At 41.0% G+C, this 23,373-nt stretch overlaps 1 protein-coding gene across 6 annotated transcripts in view; it reads right to left on the bottom strand.

Annotated features, from left to right (window-relative positions):
- Nucleotides 1-320: 320 nt before the first annotated feature.
- LOC139442549 (uncharacterized) overlaps nucleotides 321-23,373 on the bottom strand; it is a 32,024-nt gene continuing 8,971 nt past the window's right edge. For 4 of the 6 annotated variants that reach the window (XM_071223376.1, XM_071223372.1, XM_071223374.1 and 1 more), the window contains 3 exons: nucleotides 4,935-5,045; nucleotides 3,756-3,986; nucleotides 337-2,948 (listed from right to left, as the gene is read on the bottom strand). In XM_071223376.1, the coding sequence (XP_071079477.1) occupies nucleotides 2,073-2,948; nucleotides 3,756-3,986; nucleotides 4,935-5,021 (1,194 nt within the window). In that variant the 5' untranslated portion in view covers nucleotides 5,022-5,045 and the 3' untranslated portion in view covers nucleotides 337-2,072. Of the gene's footprint in view, nucleotides 2,949-3,755; nucleotides 3,987-4,934; nucleotides 5,046-13,625; nucleotides 13,707-23,373 lie in introns of those variants that run through there. The other 2 variants (XM_071223375.1, XM_071223373.1) reach the window with 2 other exon arrangements.

Raw genomic sequence — 23,373 nt, 5'->3', positions numbered from 1 at the left:
AAAATGTATGAATGATCACTGAAAATCTGTGATGACAGCAGGTGTAAGCATGTCCTGCCCTACCATCTTCCCGAGGCAAGGGATTTAACTGACTGCAAAAGTCCAGTTTCTATCCTTCCGAACGAGACAGTATAAGTGAGTGAGTATGGTTTTACGCCGCTTTTAGCAATATTCCAGCAATATCACGGCGGTGGACACCAGAAATGGGTTTCACACATTGTACCCATGTCGGGAATTGAACCCGGGTCTTCGGCGTGACGAGCGAACGCTTTAACCACTAGGCTACCCGACCGCCCCTAGGACAGTATAAAGGTAAATATAACTGTCTTAATGTTCTTAGGCATGTGGCTATGCTTGCCTGTATTTACGTATGATATGCTCTCAAAACGTGTCTTGTTTTGAAGATATAATCTATTCTACTGTCCATATTGGGATGGCCAATTTTCAAATGCAAAATGTTCGCAGAAGCTGTTTATATTACACCCTGGTTTCACCACACCCTCCCTACAGCACACCCTGTCGACATCATATTCTGTCTACATCACAGCCTGTCCACATCGCACCCTGTCTACATCGCACCCTGTCTACACCACACTCTGTCTACATCATATCCTGTCTACACCACACCCTGTCTACATCACTCCCTGTCTACATCACACCCTGTCTACATCACACCCTGTCTACATCACATCCTGTCTACATCACATCCTGTCTACAACACATCCTGTCTACATCACACCCTGTCTACATCACACCCTGTCTACACCACATCCTGTCTACACCACACCGTCTACATCACACCCTGTCTACACCACACCCTGTCTACACCATACCCTGTCTACACCACACCCTGTCTACACCACACACTGTCTACATCACACCCTGTCTACATCACACCCTGTCTACATCACACCCTGTCTACATCACACCCTGACTACATCACACCCTGACTACACCACACCCTGTCTACATCATACCCTGTCCAATCACACCCTGTCTACACCATACCCATCCTACATCGCTCACCACTTTGTCTACATCAGAATATTTACTCACGAGTGTGCGTGTGTGCGTGCGTGCGTGCGTGAATTCACAACAAAAAGCTTCCCGAGCATTTTGACTCACTCCAGTTTGTATACGCGTAAACCTTGACAGTATCTCACGTGACAAAATGGCGATGTTATAAAGGTTGTTATTCCGAACTAATGACCGTTGACTGCGATGTTCGTTTAACTCCACACACAGAGTGTACGGGTAGCCCAGTCGTCTAAGGCGCCCCGATTCGCTGTGCAGAGTTGCGTCCCTTTGGGCACGCCAGACACCTATGATTGTGGGTTCGAATCCCGGTTTGACCCGATTATGTTTCTAGATTTGTCAGCACCATACCCGTGCTCGTGTGTTTCACCGAAGTGGTAAACGTCAGAGACCTGCATCACTTCGGGCTTTTCTCCCAGATTAAGCTGACACGGCGTGATATAACCAGAATACTGTTAAAAGCGGCGTTACACCCAACTTACTCACTCACTTTGACTCCACTAAAGACCACTGATGGCGAGGTCCTACGAGCCAGTACGAGCTCCGGTTGTGTAGATTGTCTTATTTCTTGTAAAGCACATGCCACCATATAGACTATCATGACTTACGCCAGTATTACCGTTACAGGTGTAAATACCGTTAATGATGTCAGAATAAAAGATCAAAGCTATCCCCCTGTTTGCTGTTGCGGACATCATGTGATCGGCAAGCCCCACTGCACAGACACGAGAAACATACGACCCGTCCATGTGATGTGTATAACGGACGGACGAACAAAACATAACAGAAAGTGAATATATATCTATATTCTATATAGAAACCTACACATACATACATACACACATACGCACATACACACACACACATATATATATATATATTTATTTACAGAAACACACATACACACAGACACACACACAGACACACACACACACACACACACACACACACACACACACACACACACACACACACACACACACACACATACATACATACATACACAAGAAATAAAAATAAACATGGCTTATTGCACGTCACTCTACCAATTCTCTGTAACAAGCATATCCAAGATAGAACCAGCAGTCTCCGGGTACGTCGGCTACATATTGCTGAATAGTCACTCTTTGTTTAACAATAAGCTTTTCCTTGTTAGTGTTCATAGAAAAAATGACCTGTTGGTCTGTACTGCTTAAACCCATGTCGAGATAGTGTTGTACGGCTAGTCGATAGTCTGCTATAAAGATTGGAAGTGTGAACTTTGACCCGAAGATCATCCCACCACCAAGCCAGACATGGTTTCCTTTGAAAACAGTCTCAGGGGGCGTGTCCATATTCACGTCGAACACTTTGTTCATGGCCACACGAGACTCGTTAAAACCTTGGGGTTTCAAGATAACAAACTCTTTACCCCGTTTCAAGATGTATCGGAAATAGCCGATATCGATCCAAGTGTAATAAGTGGTATTGAAATAATTACTTTTGACTGCTGCCTCCACAGACTCATATTTCGCGTGTTGAGCACAGGAGTATTCAGGCACTACGGTGTTTGGGTGGAACTTTGGATATCCTGGGTTGGAATAGATTTCCTTGATCCTATCTACCCATCCGAACGCCCACAGAGTCTTTCTGTCGACCAAGACAATCTTGGTTATTCCTTCCTTCCCGACTCGCATCTGTTGAAACTGCTTAGCAATGTCCTCCGAGTCTGTGTAAAAGACGAAAGGGTTCCGTAGATGTTTGAACACTCCTGCCCACGACATGTACAACTGAGTGTCGAAGAACGATCCACTGCCTTTCCGGAATCGCCCCAGGTTAAAATAGGCAGTGACAACTGTGACGTCAAGAGGCTGCGAGTTGTTGTGTGTCAGGAATTTCTTATGTGGAATCGATCCCGGGTTGCATGGCGGTCTCTGAAACAGTCAATGCTAAACTGAAGTTTTACAAAAAGTATTTACGAATAACCTGAAAAATATGTCTGGTTGTGTAATATAAAGGAATGGCCTGAATGTTTATACAGTGTCGCATCCATAATGATTTCAATCAGCTTCTGTTATATAACGGATTGCGTGAGTGGGTGCAACCATGCTGCAGTGTTGTATGAAGGAGGCAGTGTGTCGTTAGTCATTAACTGCACCCTTATTATAGTGTTATACCAAGGAGGCAGTGTGTCGTTAGTCATTAACTGCACCCTTATTATAGTGTTGTACCAAGGAGGCAGTGTGTCGTTAGTCATTAACTGCACCATTTTGCAGTGTTGTACGAAGGAGGTAGTGTGTCGTTGGTCATTAAGTTCACCCTGCATGCAGTGTTGTACGAAGGAGGTAGTGTGTCGTTGGTCATTAAGTTCACCCTGCATGCGGTGTTGTACGAAGGAGGTAGTGTGTCGTTGGTCATTAAGTTCACCCTGCATGCGGTGTTGTACGAAGGAGGTAGTGTGTCGTTGGTCATTAAGTTCACCCTGCATGCGGTGTTGTATGAAGGAGGTAGTGTGTCGTTGAACATTAAGTTCACCCTGCATGCGGTGTTGTATGAAGGAGGTAGTGTGTCGTTGAACATTAAGTTCACCCTTCATGCGGTGTTGTATGAAGAAGGCAGTGTGTCGTTGGTCATTAAGTTCACCCTGCATGCGGTGTTGTATGAAGGAGGGAGGGATTCACTGTTTGATGACGTCCATTGTGAAAATATATGCCTGCAATCACGCCATTGTGAATATTTACCTGAGGGGGAGGCAGAGGCTTTGATGCTGCCGTTGCAGAGGTCTGCTTGGTTGTAGCTGCATCATTGGTTGTAGCTGCATCATTGGTTGTAGCTGTCTCCTTGGATGCAGCAGTCTGGGCAGCTGTGCGGGTGGCAGCGGAGACAGAGCTGTATGGTGTCTCGACATGCCATGTGTCGTTCAAGCTGCCTCCGGCAAAATGACGTCTGATGTTGGCATATGGGAGGACTGACTGAAATACAAATATAAACACAGATTCATTATTAACATTGCTAAAATACTATTTGGAAATAAATTTACCAAAAGTGCCTCTTTACTCGTGTGGGTGAAAATCGTATGTGACCACACTTTAATAAAGACATACAACAATAATCAACAATACAGTCTACATCAAGGACATGAAATAATTTACGCATATTTCGATTAGGTATAGCACACTGATTGAACTGGCAGATGTGAGAATATATCAAGGGACGGCAGATCATGGAAACTGTACAGTTCAACTGTAGTTGGAGATGAGTTTATTTTTTAGATGTGAAGCTCTTTCAACAACATTGCCTTTCATACATCCCCATCAAATACCAAATTTCACCACATTTATGAAGCTTTCCTCCACAAAATAATCGATTGTGAGCATCAGATGTAGGACTGTGTACATGGGAAGCATTAGGTGTACTAACACTGTACTGACCGAGGGTAATGTGTGTGTGGGTGTGTCTCTCTGTGTCTCTGTCTGTGTCTCTCTCTCTCTCTCTCTCTCACCCATAAAAAGCCTGCAGCCACTGCGCTGCCATTAAACTCGGAATTATTTGTTCATTACTTGTAACAACGCATAGAAAACTCAAGAAAACTGTTCGACATTGTAAAATTCATAATTGGAATTATAAGTCGTTGATAGGCATTTTGAATCTTTGAGAACATGGATACATGATACTTTTTTATCAACAGCATCTTCTTCTTTTTCTGGACTACGTTTCAGAGCTATACTTCTTGCTCCTTCATAGGGTGAATCATTTACTATTTACCTGACGAAGGAGAAAGAAGTACCTCTGAAACGTCGAGAGAATATAAGAAGTTGCTATCCATACAAAAGTATCATGTATCCATGGAATTACAAGGCAAGGTGTTGAGGGCACGAGTCTATATGGCTCTTTGTACTTCTATGTTTGTTTCTACGTACCTGTATTGAGGGGTAACTGAAACTGACGACGGTGATAACGGAAGCAGTTACCACGAAGAACAGGAAACATCGTACCCCTTTCTTCATTACCCAGTGGGTCAGCTGTAGAACCTGCACAAGGCACAGACATACACGTGTCAATACAAGTTGCCACCAGAACCTGCACATGGCACAGACATACACGTGTCAATACAAGTTGCCACAGAACCTGCACAAGGCACAGACATACACGTGTCAAGTCAAGTCAAGTCAAAGAAGTTTATTGTACAAAAGGCCACCGGCCCATATACAAGAAAGAGTTACGCATGTAGATACAAGCATATATGTTACACATTGGGATATACACGTTGTTTGATCAATTCATTTCTTTTGGCTAATGCATGCTTAATATAAAGAGAAAGATTTAATATATTTGATTCGTTCTTTGTCGTCAGCATAACTACAAAGGCGTTTATCGGTGACATTGCTATTAAATAATCTTTTATATATTTCTTTCGGAGATCATTGTAAAATGGACAGACAAACACAAAATGATATTCATTTTCTATCTCTAGATTACACAATGGACAAATTCTTTTCATTTTTTCAATGGACAGTTTTCTTCTTTCATTTACAAATATGTCGATATTTAATTAACTGTTTTCTTACGTTTTCCGTAGTGGGTACTGATAAATATATTTCTAGTTGAAGTAAAGTCTTGAAAGTTTTTTTTTATTATAATTATAACGTGAACTATTCTCTAAAGTGGAGTGCCATTCTTGGCAGAACATATTTATAGACCGATCCCGAAATTCATTAAGAAACTTATTTACATTTCCAACTGACTGACATAGCCATATAAAACTAAAACCATGCGAAAATAAAAGATTTCTTATATGCGATGTCCAAGTATTCTTTCCCATGTTATCTAAATGTAGAATCGTGTTATAAGCTAATTTGGGGAGACGTTGTTCATGCATATAAAGAATTTTAAACCAGTATTTTAAACATCTGATCTGAGAGTTAATATATAATGGGTATCTACCACATTCACCATAAACCATGCAATTTGGTGTAGAAGATCCGACACAAAGAAACTTTTAACATGCTAATAAGTGAACCTTCTCTAAACAGACATAACGTTGAAATCCCCATACTTCAGGTCCATACAATAAAATTGGTTGTATCTTGGTATCAAAAAGCTTAAAGAAGATATAAGGTGACATCGATCCCACTTTATGAGAAATAGACATTACACCTATAAAAGCTTTCTTTGCACGCAAGGACAAGTCAAGGGCACAAGTTCGCGCCAGAACCTGTACAGGGCACAGACATACACGTGTCAATACAGGTGCGCACAAGAACCTGTACAGGGCACAAACATACAGGTGTCAATACAAGTCCGCGCCAGAACCTGTACAGGGCACAGACATACAGGTGTCAATACAAGTCCGCGCCAGAACTTGTACAGGGCACAGACATACACGTGTCAATACAAGTCCGCACCAGAACCTGTACAGGGCACAGACATACAGGTGTCAATACAAGTCCGCACCAGAACTTGTACAGGGCACAGACATGCACGTGTCAATACAAGTCCGCACCAGAACTTGTACAGGGCACAGACATACACGTGTCAATACAAGTCCGCACCAGAACCTGTACAGGGCACAGACATGCACGTGTCAATACAAGTCCGCACCAGAACTTGTACAGGGCACAGACATACACGTGTCAATACAAGTCCGCACCAGAACCCGTACAGGGCATAGACATACACGTGTCAATACAAGTCCGCACCAGAACCTGTACAGGGCACAGACATACATGTGTCAATACAAGTCCGCACCAGAACCTGTACAGGGCACAGACATACACGTGTCAATACAAGTCCGCACCAGAATCTGTACAGGGCACAGACATACACGTGTCAATACAAGTCCGCACCAGAACCTGTACAGGGCACAGACATGCACGTGTCAATACAAGTCCGCACCATAACCTGCACAAGGCACAGACATACCCGTGTCAATACAAGTCCGCACCAGAATCTGTACAGGACAGAGACATACACGTGTCAATACAAGTCCGCACCAGAACCGGTACAGGGCACAGACATACACGTGTCAATACAAGTCCGCACCAGAACTTGTACAGGGCACAGACATACACGTGTCAATACAAGTCCGCACCAGAACCTGTACAGGGCACAGACATACACGTGTCAATACAAGTCCGCGCCAGAACCTGTACAGGGCACAGACATACACGTGTCAATACAAGTCCGCACCAGAACCTGTACAGGGCACAGACATGCACGTGTCAATACAAGTCCGCACCAGAACTTGTACAGGGCACAGACATACACGTGTCAATACAAGTCCGCACCAGAACCCGTACAGGGCATAGACATACACGTGTCAATACAAGTCCGCACCAGAACCTGTACAGGGCACAGACATACATGTGTCAATACAAGTCCGCACCAGAACCTGTACAGGGCACAGACATACACGTGTCAATACAAGTCCGCACCAGAATCTGTACAGGGCACAGACATACACGTGTCAATACAAGTCCGCACCAGAACCTGTACAGGGCACAGACATGCACGTGTCAATACAAGTCCGCACCATAACCTGCACAAGGCACAGACATACACGTGTCAATACAAGTCCGCACCAGAATCTGTACAGGACAGAGACATACACGTGTCAATACAAGTCCGCACCAGAACCGGTACAGGGCACAGACATACACGTGTCAATACAAGTCCGCACCAGAACTTGTACAGGGCACAGACATACACGTGTCAATACAAGTCCGCACCAGAACCTGTACAGGGCACAGACATACACGTGTCAATACAAGTCCGCGCCAGAACCTGTACAGGGCACAGACATACACGTGTCAATACAAGTCCGCACCAGAACCTATTCTACATATTTCAGCTGTATGATTATTATGACACCTGTTCAAAGTACACTTATTATTCAGATATGCACAACGGTCGGGCAACGCAGAAGATGACCTACTGTTGTATCCCCACTATTTCACACTGTAAGGCATGTCACTATGTCACACTGAACTGTCACACTGTAAGGCATGTCACTATGTCACACTGAACTGTCACACTGTAAGGCATGTCACTATGTCACACTGAACTGTCACACTGTAAGGCATGTCACTATGTCACACTGAACTGTCACACTGTAAAGCATGTCACTATGTCACACTGAACTGTCACACTGTAAGGCATGTCACTATGTCACACTGAACTGTCACACTGTAAAGCATGTCACTATGTCACGCAGAACTGTCACACTGTAAGGCATGTCACTATGTCACACTGAACTGTCACACTGTAAGGCATGTCACTATGTCACGCTGAACTGTCACACTGTTAGGCATGTCACTATGTCACACTGAACTGTCACACTGTAAGGCATGTCACTATGTCACGCTGAACTGTCACACTGTAAGGCATGTCATTATGTCACACTAAACTGTCACACTGTAAAGCATGTCAATATGTCACACTGAACTGTCACACTGTAAGGCATGTCACTATGTCACACTGAACTGTCACACTGTAAGGCATGTCACTATGTCACACTGAACTGTCACACTGTCAGGCATGTCACTATGTCACACTGAACTGTCACACTGTAAGGCATGTCACTGTGTAACACTGAACTGTCACACTGTAAAGCATGTCACCATGTCACACTGAACTATCACTATGCGAAACTGAACTGTCACACTGCAAGGCATGTCACTATGTCACAATGAACTGTCACACTGTAAGTCATGTCACTATGTCACACTGAACTGTCACACTGTAAGTCATGTCACTATGTCACGCTGAACTGTCACACTGTAAGGCATGTCAATATCGCACACTGAACTGTCACACTGTAAGTCATGTCACTATGTCACACTGAACTGTCACTATGTCAAACTGAACTGTCACACTGTAAGTCATGTCACTATGTCACACTGAACTGTCACACTGTAAGGCATGTCACTATGTCACACTGAACTGTCACACCATAAGGCATGTCACTATGTCACGCTGAACTGTCACACTGTAAGGCATGTCAATATGTCACACTGAACTGTCACACTGTAAGGCATGTCACTATGTCACACTGAACTGTCACACTGTAAGGCATGTCACTATGTCACACTGAACTGTCACACTGTAAAGCATGTCACTATGTCACACTGAACTGTCACACTGTAAGGCATGTCACTGTGTAACACTGAACTGTCACACTGTAAAGCATGTCACCATGTCACACTGAACTATCACTATGCGAAACTGAACTGTCACACTGCAAGGCATGTCACTATGTCACAATGAACTGTCACACTGTAAGTCATGTCACTATGTCACACTGAACTGTCACACTGTAAGTCATGTCACTATGTCACGCTGAACTGTCACACTGTAAGGCATGTCAATATCGCACACTGAACTGTCACACTGTAAGTCATGTCACTATGTCACACTGAACTGTCACTATGTCAAACTGAACTGTCACACTGTAAGTCATGTCACTATGTCACACTGAACTGTCACACTGTAAGGCATGTCACTATGTCACACTGAACTGTCACACCATAAGGCATGTCACTATGTCACGCTGAACTGTCACACTGTAAGGCATGTCACTATGTCACACTGAACTGTCACACTGTAAGGCATGTCACTATGTCACACTGAACTGTCACACTGTAAGGCATGTCACTATGTCACACTGAACTGTCACACTGTAAAGCATGTCACTATGTCACGCGGAACTGTCACACTGTAAGGCATGTCACTATGTCACGCGGAACTGTCACACTGTAAGGCATGTCACTATGTCACACTGAACTGTCACACTGTAAGGCATGTCACTATGTCACACTGAACTGTCACACTGTAAGGCATGTCACTATGTCACGCTGAACTGTCACACTGTAAGGCATGTCACTATGTCACACTGAACTGTCAGACTGTAAGGCATGTCACTATGTCACACTGTTAGACATGTCACTATGTCACACTGAACTGTCACACTGTAAGACATGTCACTATGTCACGCGGAACTGTCACACTGTAAGACATGTCACTATGTCACACTGAACTGTCACACTGTAAGGCATGTCACTATGTCACACTGAACTGTCACACTGTAAGACATGTCACTATGTCACACTGAAGTGTCACACTGCAAGGAGAGGTCACGCCGTACAACTGGTTGTAGTCGAGTCTGGTGTTGACGTACATATATGCGACGTAATTGTAAGAAGGGAGTTGTATGAAGTGGAACATTTCATGCGACAAGTAGCACTCCGGGCAGGATATTGGCGGTAAGTTGTGTCATGATCTATATATAGATCTACGTCAATTTGTAAACAAACATGGCGGTTCAGATTGACGTCGGTGACGTCAGCCTTTCTGCATCCTCGCGGTCATGACTCAGTAAAGGACCTATGACAAGTAGGTACGTAGAATAACCCTGTAACAAATGATGATTTTTGACATTTGCATCGGTCTTATCTACAACATCTAATTCCCCATTCTTTGTGTAATTATTTATACAGCACATGAAGATCGGGGTAGAGAATTGATCTTCAGCAACCCATGCTTGTCGCGCTGACTTGGTTAATACATGTCATCGTAACCCAATTGCATGGATCGATGCTCATGGTGTCACTCACTGGATTGTCTGGTCCAGACTCGATTATTTACAGACCACCGTCATATAGCTGGACTATTGCCGAGCGCGGCGTAAACAACAAGCACACAAACAAACAAACAAACAAACATGGCTTTATGGGAAGTTCAGTTACAAAACTATCGTTTCCGAAACGTCGTAAAAAATCTGAAACAAACCTCTATGAATGTGTTTTCGAAACCTCGGTTCTTTTCGCATATCACGTCACGTTGTTTCACACTCAGCTACGACAAATAAATCACTGAATTCATCATACCATGAACAATTGATTGACAAATTGTCTAAGTCACTAATGCGGAAGGTCCAAAAGAAATTAAACGAAATAATAAGGGGGGAACCAAACCCTGTGCTCTGAAACCTACGACAATGATTTTGAAAATTCAACAGGAATCGTTCAGGAACCAAATCACGCACACTGACAACAACATTCGTCTGTCTGCATTCCCCTGGAGTCTCAAGGATAGAATGAAAAAAACATAGAAATAAATGACACATGTTGATTTAAGATTGGTTCTGGTTACTTACATGACCTACTTATGTATATGTTATCCCTGCATCACGGAATGTCCAAAACAAGCATTCGGCAGTTTTGCTAGCGGTGAACACGCTAGTGTGAGGGGAGGTGGCGTGATGTCGTAGTATAACCCTACGTTGTTGTAGACATATTTGGTATTTTCTTTGATGTGCGGGTGAACGAGTACATTCCATATACGGTTTTGACAGTCTTAAATTATAATTTTAAATATAATCTCTTGAACATGTTTTCACCAAGTAATTTTCCCAAGTTCAAAACAGGTTTCGATTACCGTTTCATGGTATTTAAAATGCCATAGATAAATTGTGAAACTTTTTTATAATCTGCTGGCTGTTTATTAGAACATAGAGTCGTGGAACACATGTTCCTTCTCTTGTGTGAATGTAACACTGCGGCATATAAACATATTTCCTGTGGAGAATCGTGAAATATTCATTGTGGCAAATTTACATAAATAATTTAATACAAAATCCAGTTTATATTTCTTTAATTAACATTAAATGTAAATGTTTACTACCTAAAGGTAATTCGTCACATGATATTTCATTCATATAGCACACATGTGTGGACAACATTATTTGTTTTACATTTGTATTTTATCGTTTGATTGAGGGAACACTGATGTCTAAAGGTTGCACCGGGTGCGCGTTTTTATATACAGTAAACTACGGTTATAACGAACTCAAATGGACCACTTATTTAAGTTCGTAATAACCGTAGTTCGTTATAAGCATAGACACAACATCTATACAGCAAATGGCTGGGATCAAAATTAAGTTCGTAATATCCGTCAGTTCGTTATAAAGCGTGTTCGATATAAACGTATTTTACTGAGATTCATGGGATGAGTCATTTTGCAAGAAACAACTGGAATATGGACATTTTCATGTTATTAATAGGACATAATTCTATATCATTACCGGATTTTAAATATTTGTTCAATACATTTTGGATGAGAATCATTCCATGTCCTCGAAAAGGAACCGATATGAAACTTGGAATAGAAATCAATTGCTGTAGGAACCCTTTGAGTGCACATGAACAAAAATCTTATAGTAAAGCATATAGCGGAGTTACATCCCTTTTCCATTGTCCGTGCAAGCTCCTCACAGCGATAGCTCTCCGTACTATACATACACTGTGACACTAAATGGCATGTCACCATGTCACACTGAACTGTCACACTGTATGTCACGTACTGTGACGACACACGTTTAACTTCTGGAGTGCAGGACATCATGCTATAACAGGCGCACATGCATAGAACTTCGCAAGCTAACCCTGGACTCATACATATACATAATATACATAAGTAACAAAACACTTTCCATAAATCACATAAATAACACTGCTAACAGTTTCAAATCTAAGCTGATTTAAAATGAGCCTACGGTTTAATGTGTTTGCACTATCATACTGTTGGAGTTTGACACTGATCTAAGCTGTTTTAAAATGAATGGTTATGACTGCATCTGTTTGCGGTCTCACAGGCAACCGGGAGAAACGATTGAGCAAATCAAAGGAGATTACACTTACATGCAGGGTCAGTTATTTTCTGATGCTTTGTTGCTCTGTGTGGTCGTGACACAATACATCACATGTATGTACTGGTGTTAAATATGCATGCCAACTACAGCGATCACTAAATGGTACTCCAACCAACGAGGAGATACCTATTTTAGAGTACAATATGCCACTTGCTTGGTTTGGTGTGCAACGCCGCACTCTGTAACAGAGGGTGCACAGGTTGCCCAGTCGCCTAAGGCGCCGCGATTCGCTGTGCAGAGTTGTGTCCCTTGGGCATGCCAGAAACCTATGATTGTAGGTTCGAATCCCGGTTCGCCCCGATTATGTTTCTAGGTTTGTCAGCACCATACCCGGGTTCGTGGGTTTCACCGAAGTGGTAAACGTCTGAGACCTGCATCACTTCACGCTTTCCCCCCACATTAAGCTGACACGCCGCGATATAACTGGAATACTGTTAAAAGCGGCGTTAAACCCAACTCACTCACTCTGAACCAGGACATCCGCTTTTGACAACATGATCACTGCGATTGGTATACGATGATGTGTAATCGGCGAGGTGGCCGAGTCTGACCCCTGACCGTGACCCCTGACTGACGACACACTGGGATACCGGTGACCTGTATTTACACCCGGGACTACTTCAAGTTTTTTGAATGTGTTGCAACACCCCCCTAGCGCGACTTAGATAACAAACAGGACGATTTAAACCCAGGTCAATAACAAAAGTCAACCAACGCGCCTAACATCGCAGCATTGTCAATGTCAACAGCCCTGGTGATATTTTCTACCCACGTGACTGCCCTCTCTCGATATATTCTACCCAAAGTGAATCCGTCAGACACGGGAGAGTAAACGTGTATTTCACCTAATTGTATACACCATACACTATATACCTTCACATGAAAACACACCAGTACACACCTGCTTTTCTTGTCCTTGTCCCTTCGGCGTCCCAAATAGATACAATTCAATGCAATGTATTCATGAATAGACCTTTGGCTTATCGCCTGATAGCTACCTAGGAACGCCCCATTTTTATCAGTTGGGCCTCGTCTTCAGAAAATATTGACCTTGGCGTAAACATTTTCATAGTGGTTATGTATGTGATTCAGATGTCAAGGTGTTCTCCAAATTATGAACACTCGGTTTAGCTTGATGCACATAAGGAATGATGCAGATATTGCTGTAACAAACAATGAACATGCGTTGGGAACGTTTCAGTTAGGTCCATTATTTACGGTTACTGGGGCTATAAAATGCACAAGTTATTTGTTTTGGTGGTTATTTGTATGTAGTCTTTCGGGATTTGAATGTGATTTAAGTAGATATTTAAATCTTGACATCATCAACCAATGCATTTCAAGGGGCGGTCGGGTAGCCTAGACGTTACAGCGTTCGCTCGTCACGCCGAAGACCAGGGTTCGATTCACGATATGGGTAAAATGTGTGAAGCCCATTTCTGGTGTCCCGCGTCGCGTTATTGCTGGACTATTGCTAAGACCGGCGTAAAACCATTCTCACTCACTTGAAGGGGCGAAACTGTATATTCGCCAAATGACCCAACCACTTTTTCGTTTGCGATCAGAAACAATGTTAAAGCAACATGGTTTTATTTTGTATTCGGCCTCCAGCATATTCAATGGTAAAGGTCGTGGATCATTTACTGAGCAGGTGCTTAACACAGGTATGGCTGCCGAGAATTGTAAACGTCTGATATTTGGAGATAACTAAGCGATAAAAAAAGAGTGAGTGAGTGAGTTGGGTTTAACGCCGCTTTTAACAGTATTCCAGTTATATCGCGGCGTGTCAGCTTAATGTGGGAGGAAAGCCCGAAGTGATGAAGGCCTCAGATATTTACCACTTCGTTGTAACCCAAGAGCACGGGTATGGTGCTGACAAACCTAGAAACATAATCGGGGCGAACCGGGATTCGAACCCACAATCATAGCTTTCTGGCGTGCCCAAGGGACGCAACTCTGCACAGCGAATCGCGGCGCCTTAGACGACTGGACCACGCGTGCCCCCCGATAAGAAAAGAAAGAACAGGTTCAACGAATGCATATGTACACTTGGCAAAATAAACAAATATTTACCGCCTGAAAAAGGATTTATTTCATATTTTTAAATTTGTCGGGTTTTACTTATCATTTATTCAAACTTCGTTGTTTTTCTCCCTGTCTGTAGAATCCGGAGGATAGAAGCTCGCTCAAATGCTAGATATATTTATACGGCACGCATTTCTATTGGAATCAGTACTGAAAAAACAATAAGATTATACTATGTATGAATCACCCGACTCGTTCAATACTATGGCATGTCAGTTTATTACTTTAGGAAAACCCTTAGTTACACAGGTAGTAAATGTTCGACACGTTGGTGAAACACTTGTGTTCGAGTGGACCAGAACACCTGATATATGTAAGGGACGCAACTCTGCAAAGCAAATTATGTGTCTGTAACCATTTGGTAATAATGAGTACGCATATGTAGACAACGTTGCCATTGCGACGAGATCGCAGAGCCAATAATCAATTAGCACAGAACATTTAACAGTGCACCTCTCCATTTACCCGTTGTAAACTGCGAACTTAATTTAATTGTTTATTTTTTCAAAGTTTCCATGATGATTAAGCAAATTCGTGGCTTCGAGGTTGATGGAATCTATATAGGGGTTTTGCTTGGGGTTGATAGTAACTATAGGGGTTTTGCTTGGGGTTGATAGTATCTATAGGGGTTTTGCTCGGGGTTGATAGTATCTATAGGGGTTTTGCTGGGGGTTGATAATATCTACAGGGGTTTTGCTAGGGTTGATAGTATCTATAGGGGTTTTGCTGCGGGTTGATAGTATCTATAGAGGTTTTGCTGGGGGTTGACAGTATCTATAGGGGTTTTGCTCGGGGTTGATAGTATCTATAGGGGTTTTGCTGGGGGTTGATAATATCTACAGGGGTTTTGCTAGGGTTGATAGTATCTATAGGGGTTTTGCTGCGGGTTGATAGTATCTATAAAGGTTTTGCTGGGGGTTGATAGTATCTATAGGGGTTTTGCTGAGGTTGATAGTATCTATAGGGGTTTTGCTGGAGGGTGATAGTATCTATAGGGGGTTTGCTGGGGTTGATATTATCTATAGGGGTTTTGCTGGGGGTTGATAGTATCTATAGAGGTTTTGCTGGGGGGTGATAGTATCTATAGAGGTTTTGCTGGGGGTTGATGACATCTAACGGGGCTGTGTCTGCGGTGCTTTCGGGAGGTTGCTGGATGACAGAATGTATCAAACACAATCAAAACAGTTCTACTGAATCCTTTCATGTAAGCATAGGTATTTATTTCCCTTCGTTCAGCCCAGGGTGGGCTGAGCACTGAACATGCTCCTTGAAAATATTGATGAAAGGTGATAACAAATTATTATCTGATTATTCTCACTTTATTGACACTTTATAATTATGTTGGAGGAAAGCGCGAAGAGACCCAAATTGTGTACGTTTCCAATTTTGGTGAACCCCACCAGCAAGGTATGGTTTAACCGGGCAATTATCATATAAAGTCGTAGCATGGCACGAACAGGCAATCAACGGTCGATTCCTTAATGACGTAAAAGACGGACGGACGGAAACACGAGCTAGCAAATCAATCAGTACGAAAGAACGAACGAACGAACGAATGAACGCATGTACGTACAAACGAACGAACGATTCCAACGACCAAATAAATCATCAGTTGTCTCTGCCCACAAATCAGCTGGCTATTCTGACAGGAGATCTGTACGATCATCTACTTAAAAAACGATTACCAAATAATAATGTACTTGATTTCCTAAATATATTCTGACGTTTCATTGACTGGATTGAATTTTAGACCAGACGCTCATCTCCATAAAGCTGTTTTGGCTCTAACACGTTACACAGCTGTTACGGTAAGCAGTCTAATACTTGTTCACTAGCAGCTGCATATTGACGATGATATACAATGCACATGAAATCCCTTTGCGGTGGAAATAATGAGTTTCTCACCATCTGCGAAGTATCTGTATTGGGTCCCCGGGGCACAAAACCGCAATCGCAAATATTACAGCTGTACTAAACAATTAGTTTATTGATAAAACCATTTTAGAACCTTGGAACGTGAATACATGCCAGGAAATCATATATTTGACTATCAATAGTAGTGGAAGAACAATTGTTTCATTATAAAAAGAACTATTCCATGTGCAACGACTGACATGTGCGAGGGGTGGCTGAAAAGTCATGAGCCTAACGATGAAGGTGCACAATACATCCTTAACAATATTCACGTTTTAAGTGGGGACACGGGTGGCCCAGTCGTCTAAGCTATTTTTTTCGGCTTCTTGTAGTTTCCTGATTTTGAAGTCTTTGAGGCTGGTGGTGAGGGATTTGTCTCTCTCCCACTGAATGCTGTAGCTTGGGTTGTCACGGATGTGGTCTGATAGAGCTGATTTAGAGTCATCTTTGGAGACTGAGCTTTGATGTTCTTTAATTCGGGTTTTGAGGGGCCTAGATGTTTCTCCTATGTAAGCTTGTCAACAGTTGCACGGAATATGGTACACTGCTCCTGATGGTTCTAGCTTGTGGCTGGATGGTGGTTTCCCTGTGGCTTTAATTGTGTTCTCAATGGTATGACTTCTCTTGAAAACTACATCAAAGTTGGCCTGTTTCTTCAAGAGTCTCTGGATTTTGCGGCTAACTGTTCCAAAGTAGGGATAACAAAGGGTGCATACTGTTGATGGAGAGATTTCTTTCGTGATGTTCTGTATCAAGGTTATTCTTAATTGTAATAAAGAAGTTGTTCATCCATAAATTCTTATCCTTACTTAGTACTCCAACTTCTAAATGCCTATCAAAGAAGTGACATATTGTATTTTGGTAGAATAAAATCATGTCTTTTGAAATAACTTTATCAGATCAGACGAGATACCTTTATGTATGTTATAGTTATCCGACATGTTTATCAAGTCACGAGCAGTGTCGGATTCGATACAGTCCAATTTTCATCTTACTGTATAATGCACCTTCCTGCCTTTGAGAGAGTCGGTGTCTGTAGAGCTGGTTTGGTCCTTGTCTATTTGGTATTCACTCGCTGGAACACAAATGTTGGATATTAGCATTGTCTTGTGATTGTGAGCATCCGGGTGCATATATATAACATGTAATATATTTCCGATTATAGTACTTGTTGTTCATGCATATGTTCTAGCAATAAGAAATTTGATAAATATTCGTTTTGCTTAATTTCTACTTTGAAAAACTTCGTTGGCGCTCTGAACACTTGGCGCTGTATAATTTATCGCGGGCATGGTTGGGTGTAAAACAAATTATGTTTATTTCATGAATTAAACCATAAAGTCATACAATACAGAATAGTACATCAAGATGGCAGTTTCCATGTAAAGATTATGTATTTCTAAAGATAATATGTACAATATATGTTGATAACTGTTTTCTAATCTTAGATCTTTTATGAAAATAATGAGGGCAATGGTTGAGTACATGAACTGGTTGAGTGACGTTTTTTTACATTAAAAGTGACGTGATTTACATCATTAAAATGTAAAACAATCTACACAGTGATACAGGTATAAATGGCGACTTGTGATTTATTTAAGAACGAAGTCGGAAATTGGGGATTTGACTTGCGCTTTCCGACATTATGCGTATTTCGCACACAGTTTGAAACAAATTATAATTCATTTATTCATACCAAGTACGGATGCATCAATCCACCCGTGTTGTATCTACTTACATGTTCATTAATGCCAAGAGACACCAACATGAGTCATGACAGGACTAGGTACATAGTTTGTTGAATGTTATTTCGTGAATATACATATTGCGTAACACATTCCCAGAGCACAAACCCAAACGGCCCGTCCCTTCGTGACAGGTGTAAATTAGAGAATGTATTGCCACCACATTATCCAGCCACATAATAATGTTGGTCATGTTTGTTAATTTCTACATTTCGTTGTTATTGGTATTCAGAGGATGTTGTAATTATACACGGGTTCTGGTCTTCTTTGACGTAGAATACACAAATTGGTTGAATGACTTTCTGCCATCAGCGTGAGAGGATTACCCACACATATACCCACAATACTTTAACAAAGAGAAAGAAGGGATTATAAATCCTATAGATATCATATTCACCTGGTAATAAAAGTTCACTCTCAATCTCCTCTGATAACAAACTGTTACATATATCCCCAAGCACTAATACTCCGTATGCTCATGGAGTAATTGTCAAAATCAGAACCCCGAATGATATCCTGTCTACATGGTCACACCTGGTGATTGTTAAGATCTACACTCAGACAACACAGCAGTCTGTATTCATTTCTCATGTCCCAAAAGTCCTCCACCAAACTTTCTCTTATCAATTCTTACAACCAAACAAAAGTGGGATTTGGGTAGATGCCCTACTGTGAATGGGAAATTGTTCATGCTTTTAACATATTTTCATTCAGACAATGAATCGGGATTTTTACAAACTGCTCCAGAAACAAAATTACATTTCTCAAGTAATATTTATATGTGTTGGGTTACATATACATACATATTATAAAACATAATACATATATATATCAAAATAGAACAAAAACGAGTGGTCATCAAATTAGTGCGCTTGATGGAGGGGTGTCCATTTATGAAGAAAAGCTATTTAACTATTTAATTCTTAATACGTATCTTAAATATGAATTAATTCTTAAGTTATTACTTTAGTGCAAATCCACCAGAACGTAGGATGTACATATGGACTGAATTCAAAATTTCTAAATTGACAGATTGTTTCCCCAAAAGCACTGAATTAAAACTCTAACCTTTAGAATAGAAAGACGATTCGTTTCTTAAAATATTGTAGAAAGGGCATGTGAAAAAATAATGCAGTATACCTTAGCCCAAGGGCATGCATGGTGCGTTACCTGAGATGCGTCTTTCAAGCCGATGGAAGTTTAAATCACAACAGCCGAGTCCGAGGCGATAAAGTATTATGTGACAAAATCTGGTATCATGGTTAACTGAATATTAGTAACATTGTCCAAGTTTAATAATCCTCTATATCAGATGACTATTCCAATTATTAATGGTATCAGAATGATTTGGCATAGCATTCTGTTCTACAACTGGTAGCCTTAATTTGGTTCGATTTCTTTAATTGTATTCACTAACAGAAAAGATTTTTTCCATCTTGTAAAATAGCGTTTTCTTTTGGCAATGTCAGTTTCTCAATAAAGTTCCCCGTGGCTTGTCCCCCTTGTCTCCCCACAAATAGTCTGTAATGCAGTGTAAACTTTCGAGGATTGATTCTTGTTTTTTGGTACAATTTTTGCAAATATGGGAGCCAAAAATATGGGCAATAAGCTTGTACATAACTTCTAAAGATTTATGTGAAAGGAAGTATTTAACTGAGTGATCTGAGTATGGTTCCCGACAGGGGACACCAGAAAGGTATTTTAAGACTTCTGAGGCAATTAATCACAGGGCTTAGCTTTTTAACTATGTCGTCAATATCAGAATGCTATAAACAATCTGACTGAAACATTATACCAAAAGTCATTGATAAAAAAAATCTTTTCATTTTAAGGTTAGGTATTGCATTTAGACTGACATTGTTAGACTGACGTGAAAATGAATAGTTTCTATTTTCTGTGGATTAAACTTTACTTGCTTTCATCCATTTGGTATTTGGAATTGTCCATTTGGGGAATTGTCTGGACACCGACGCAAACAGTAAACAGACATTCCAAGGTGAATAATATGTTCAATAGTTTCTTGGCTCGACATGCTAGGCTCCATAATGTTACTTATAATGTAAAATTAATAGTAATTTTAAATTATATTAAAACATTTTTATACATTTATGTATTTAACATGAGAGAGGTAACGACACACATATATAAACAAGCTGTGTTTTATAATAATAATTGTACAATTTTAACTGCTTTAAACCTGTTGCATTAAACAGAAATAGGATTAGATGTTGTAACATTGTGAATCAATTTATTTGATATTCACGTAGTGGCTTTGTTGTGTACTAATCTTGTAAATCAGTTTTATTTCTTCCAAATGTCCTATTGCGAACACATATAGAGTCAGCGCTCATGATTGCCATATCTATTGCACGAATGAAGGAAAATATCATCATAAACAAACTTACCTGAGCTCGAGCTCACTGTGTTCTGAAGTCAAATCGCTGTAAGGCATCCTGCACGGCTTCCCATCACGTTCACCCTCAAATGTACGATAGAAACATCTGCGATTCTGTGTGTTCTATGTTCGACTGCATTTTTATGACAGGCGTTCGTTTATTTATTAAAATTCCACAAATTCATAAATCACATTGAGTTGCTCGCCTCTTCTCGAGCTGCTCACACTCTCCACTGATGCTGGCTGCCTTAGCTAACTGGAGTCCGCATATAACTAATTACAATCTTTGTTCTAATTATGCTAATATCAGATGACAAACCTAGTAGTCCTGTTACACTGATCCTTGTTTAAAATGAACACATGTCATTTGACTAAACGAACATCCTTTTATATACTTAAGTAGGAGTATCACATTCACATTGGACAGTGCATACAACTGTTTGTCAAAACAATATCAAGCAGTATTTTAGATTTAGAGTCACCATACCATGACATAACAGAAACATATATATTAAATTGTATACATTCATATTTGCCGGTATTCATGATATATTTATTTTATTGTCATTGTTTAAAACTACTCTGAACTACTTGTATGTATAGATCTTCTTATTTGTAAACAGGTGGCGCAGTTATTATATATTCTTAATCTAACTGCTCAAATGTTCTATTTCTATATTATGTAAAGTGCTGTCAACATAACACTCCAAATAGAGTTGTCATAATGAATAATTAAAATATTATTGTCACAGACAATAATACTGTCCGGTATTATTAGTAATATTTTCAATAGCATCCACATATTGTGAGAATTAATGTCTATCCATATGTACAAAATTGTATTTTTTTGGATATATCATATATACAAAATTGTATATTTTGTAAATATTGGAATAATCCCTTGTGAAGGCGCCGCGATTCGCTGTGCAGAGTTGCGTCCCCTGGGTACACCGGAAACCCATGATTGTAGGTTCGAATCCCGATTCGCACCGTTTATGTTTCTAGGTTTATCAGCACCATACCCGTGCTCGTAGGTTTCACCGAAGTGGTAAACGTCTGAGGCATGCATCACTTTGGGCTTTCCTCCCACATTAAGCTGATACGCCGCGATAAAACTGGAATACAGTTAAAACCCAACTCACTAATGTTTTAAGTAACAGTGCCTTTTCAGGCTTACTGGCTGCATTTGATCCAAAGACACACCCAGGAAGCATAGTTACGCAGGCATGAAAGTGACGAGGTATTCTCTACTGATGAAAAATGCAAACTTGGCCAGTCGCTGTCATCAAGACTTAGTGTCTCCCACTGAAAGGCTAACTCCAAAAGACATCCATACGGACCTTGGTGTCAGCTTAAAAGGGAAATACTCCTTTATTTGCCACTGCTTAGGAAGGGCAGGTAGATCAAGAGGTGAAAGGGAAAGTGCGAAGATGATCCTCCACGATCGGGAAGACCTCCAACTGCCTCCACAAAGACAAATGTTGATAAAATAGCATGGTATGATTGTGGATGAAAGAAGACACGATACCAATGTCGGGAATCGAACCCGGGTCTTCGGCGTGACGAGCGAATTACCGCAACCAACATTCATTAGAATATCAAGGCTAAACTTCGAATATCCATGGCTGCACTACAAGCATGTGGCTTTGAACTCATTGAACATCCTTCACATCGACCAGAATTTTTAATATATATATATATATATATATATTTAATTCTATTAAGTATATGATATATATATATATATTTAATTCTATTAAGTATATGATATTCAAGAGTTATAGATTGAGTAGTAGTTACCTATACAGCAGACAGCAAATTTAAGTTGGCTACAGGTGTCCAACAATGTTGACAAATGGTGAAACGGGCAGGCTACATCTGCCATGTTTGCTAAATCCTTTCATCACATTAGTGGAAATTGTTCATGTTAAAAAAATAGAGACATATTAACCAGACAATTCATTTGCCAAATTTTTCCATTTTCTGTCAAACTGTCTTCTTGTATTGTTTTTGTGTGCAATTGATTTCTCTATCCGAAATATATAAATTAAAGTCACGTCGACCAGATTTGGCCCTGCTATCTCCCTGATCACAGGCCACCATTGGGGCAATATCCGCTAACCTCCGTTCCTTTCTCTCCTAATGAGTGAGTGAGTTGGGTTTAACGCCGCTTTTAACACTATTACAGTTATATCACGGCGTGTCAGCTTAATGTGGAAGGAAAGCCCAAAGTGATCAGGTCTCAGATGTTTACCACTTCGGTGGAACCCACGAGCACGGGTATGGTGCTGACAAACCTAGAAACATAATCGGGGCGAACCGGGATTCGAACCCACAATCATAGGTTTCTGGCATGCCCAAGGGACGCAACTCTGCACAGCGAATCGCGGCGCCTTAGACGACTGGGCCACCCGTGCCCCCTCTCTCCTAATGATGTTGGAAGCTAGGTACTATCTTGTTCAGAAAAGCGCAGACAAATTTCGATTATATTGCTTACAATGGAAATTTAA

Source organism: Haliotis cracherodii, unplaced genomic scaffold (genome assembly GCF_022045235.1).
Source record: "Haliotis cracherodii isolate W230 unplaced genomic scaffold, xgHalCrac1.p SCAF_5, whole genome shotgun sequence".
Lineage (NCBI taxonomy): Eukaryota > Metazoa > Mollusca > Gastropoda > Lepetellida > Haliotidae > Haliotis > Haliotis cracherodii.
Note: the sequence above shows the minus strand (reverse complement) of the source record. Positions and strands in the feature narration are given on the sequence as shown.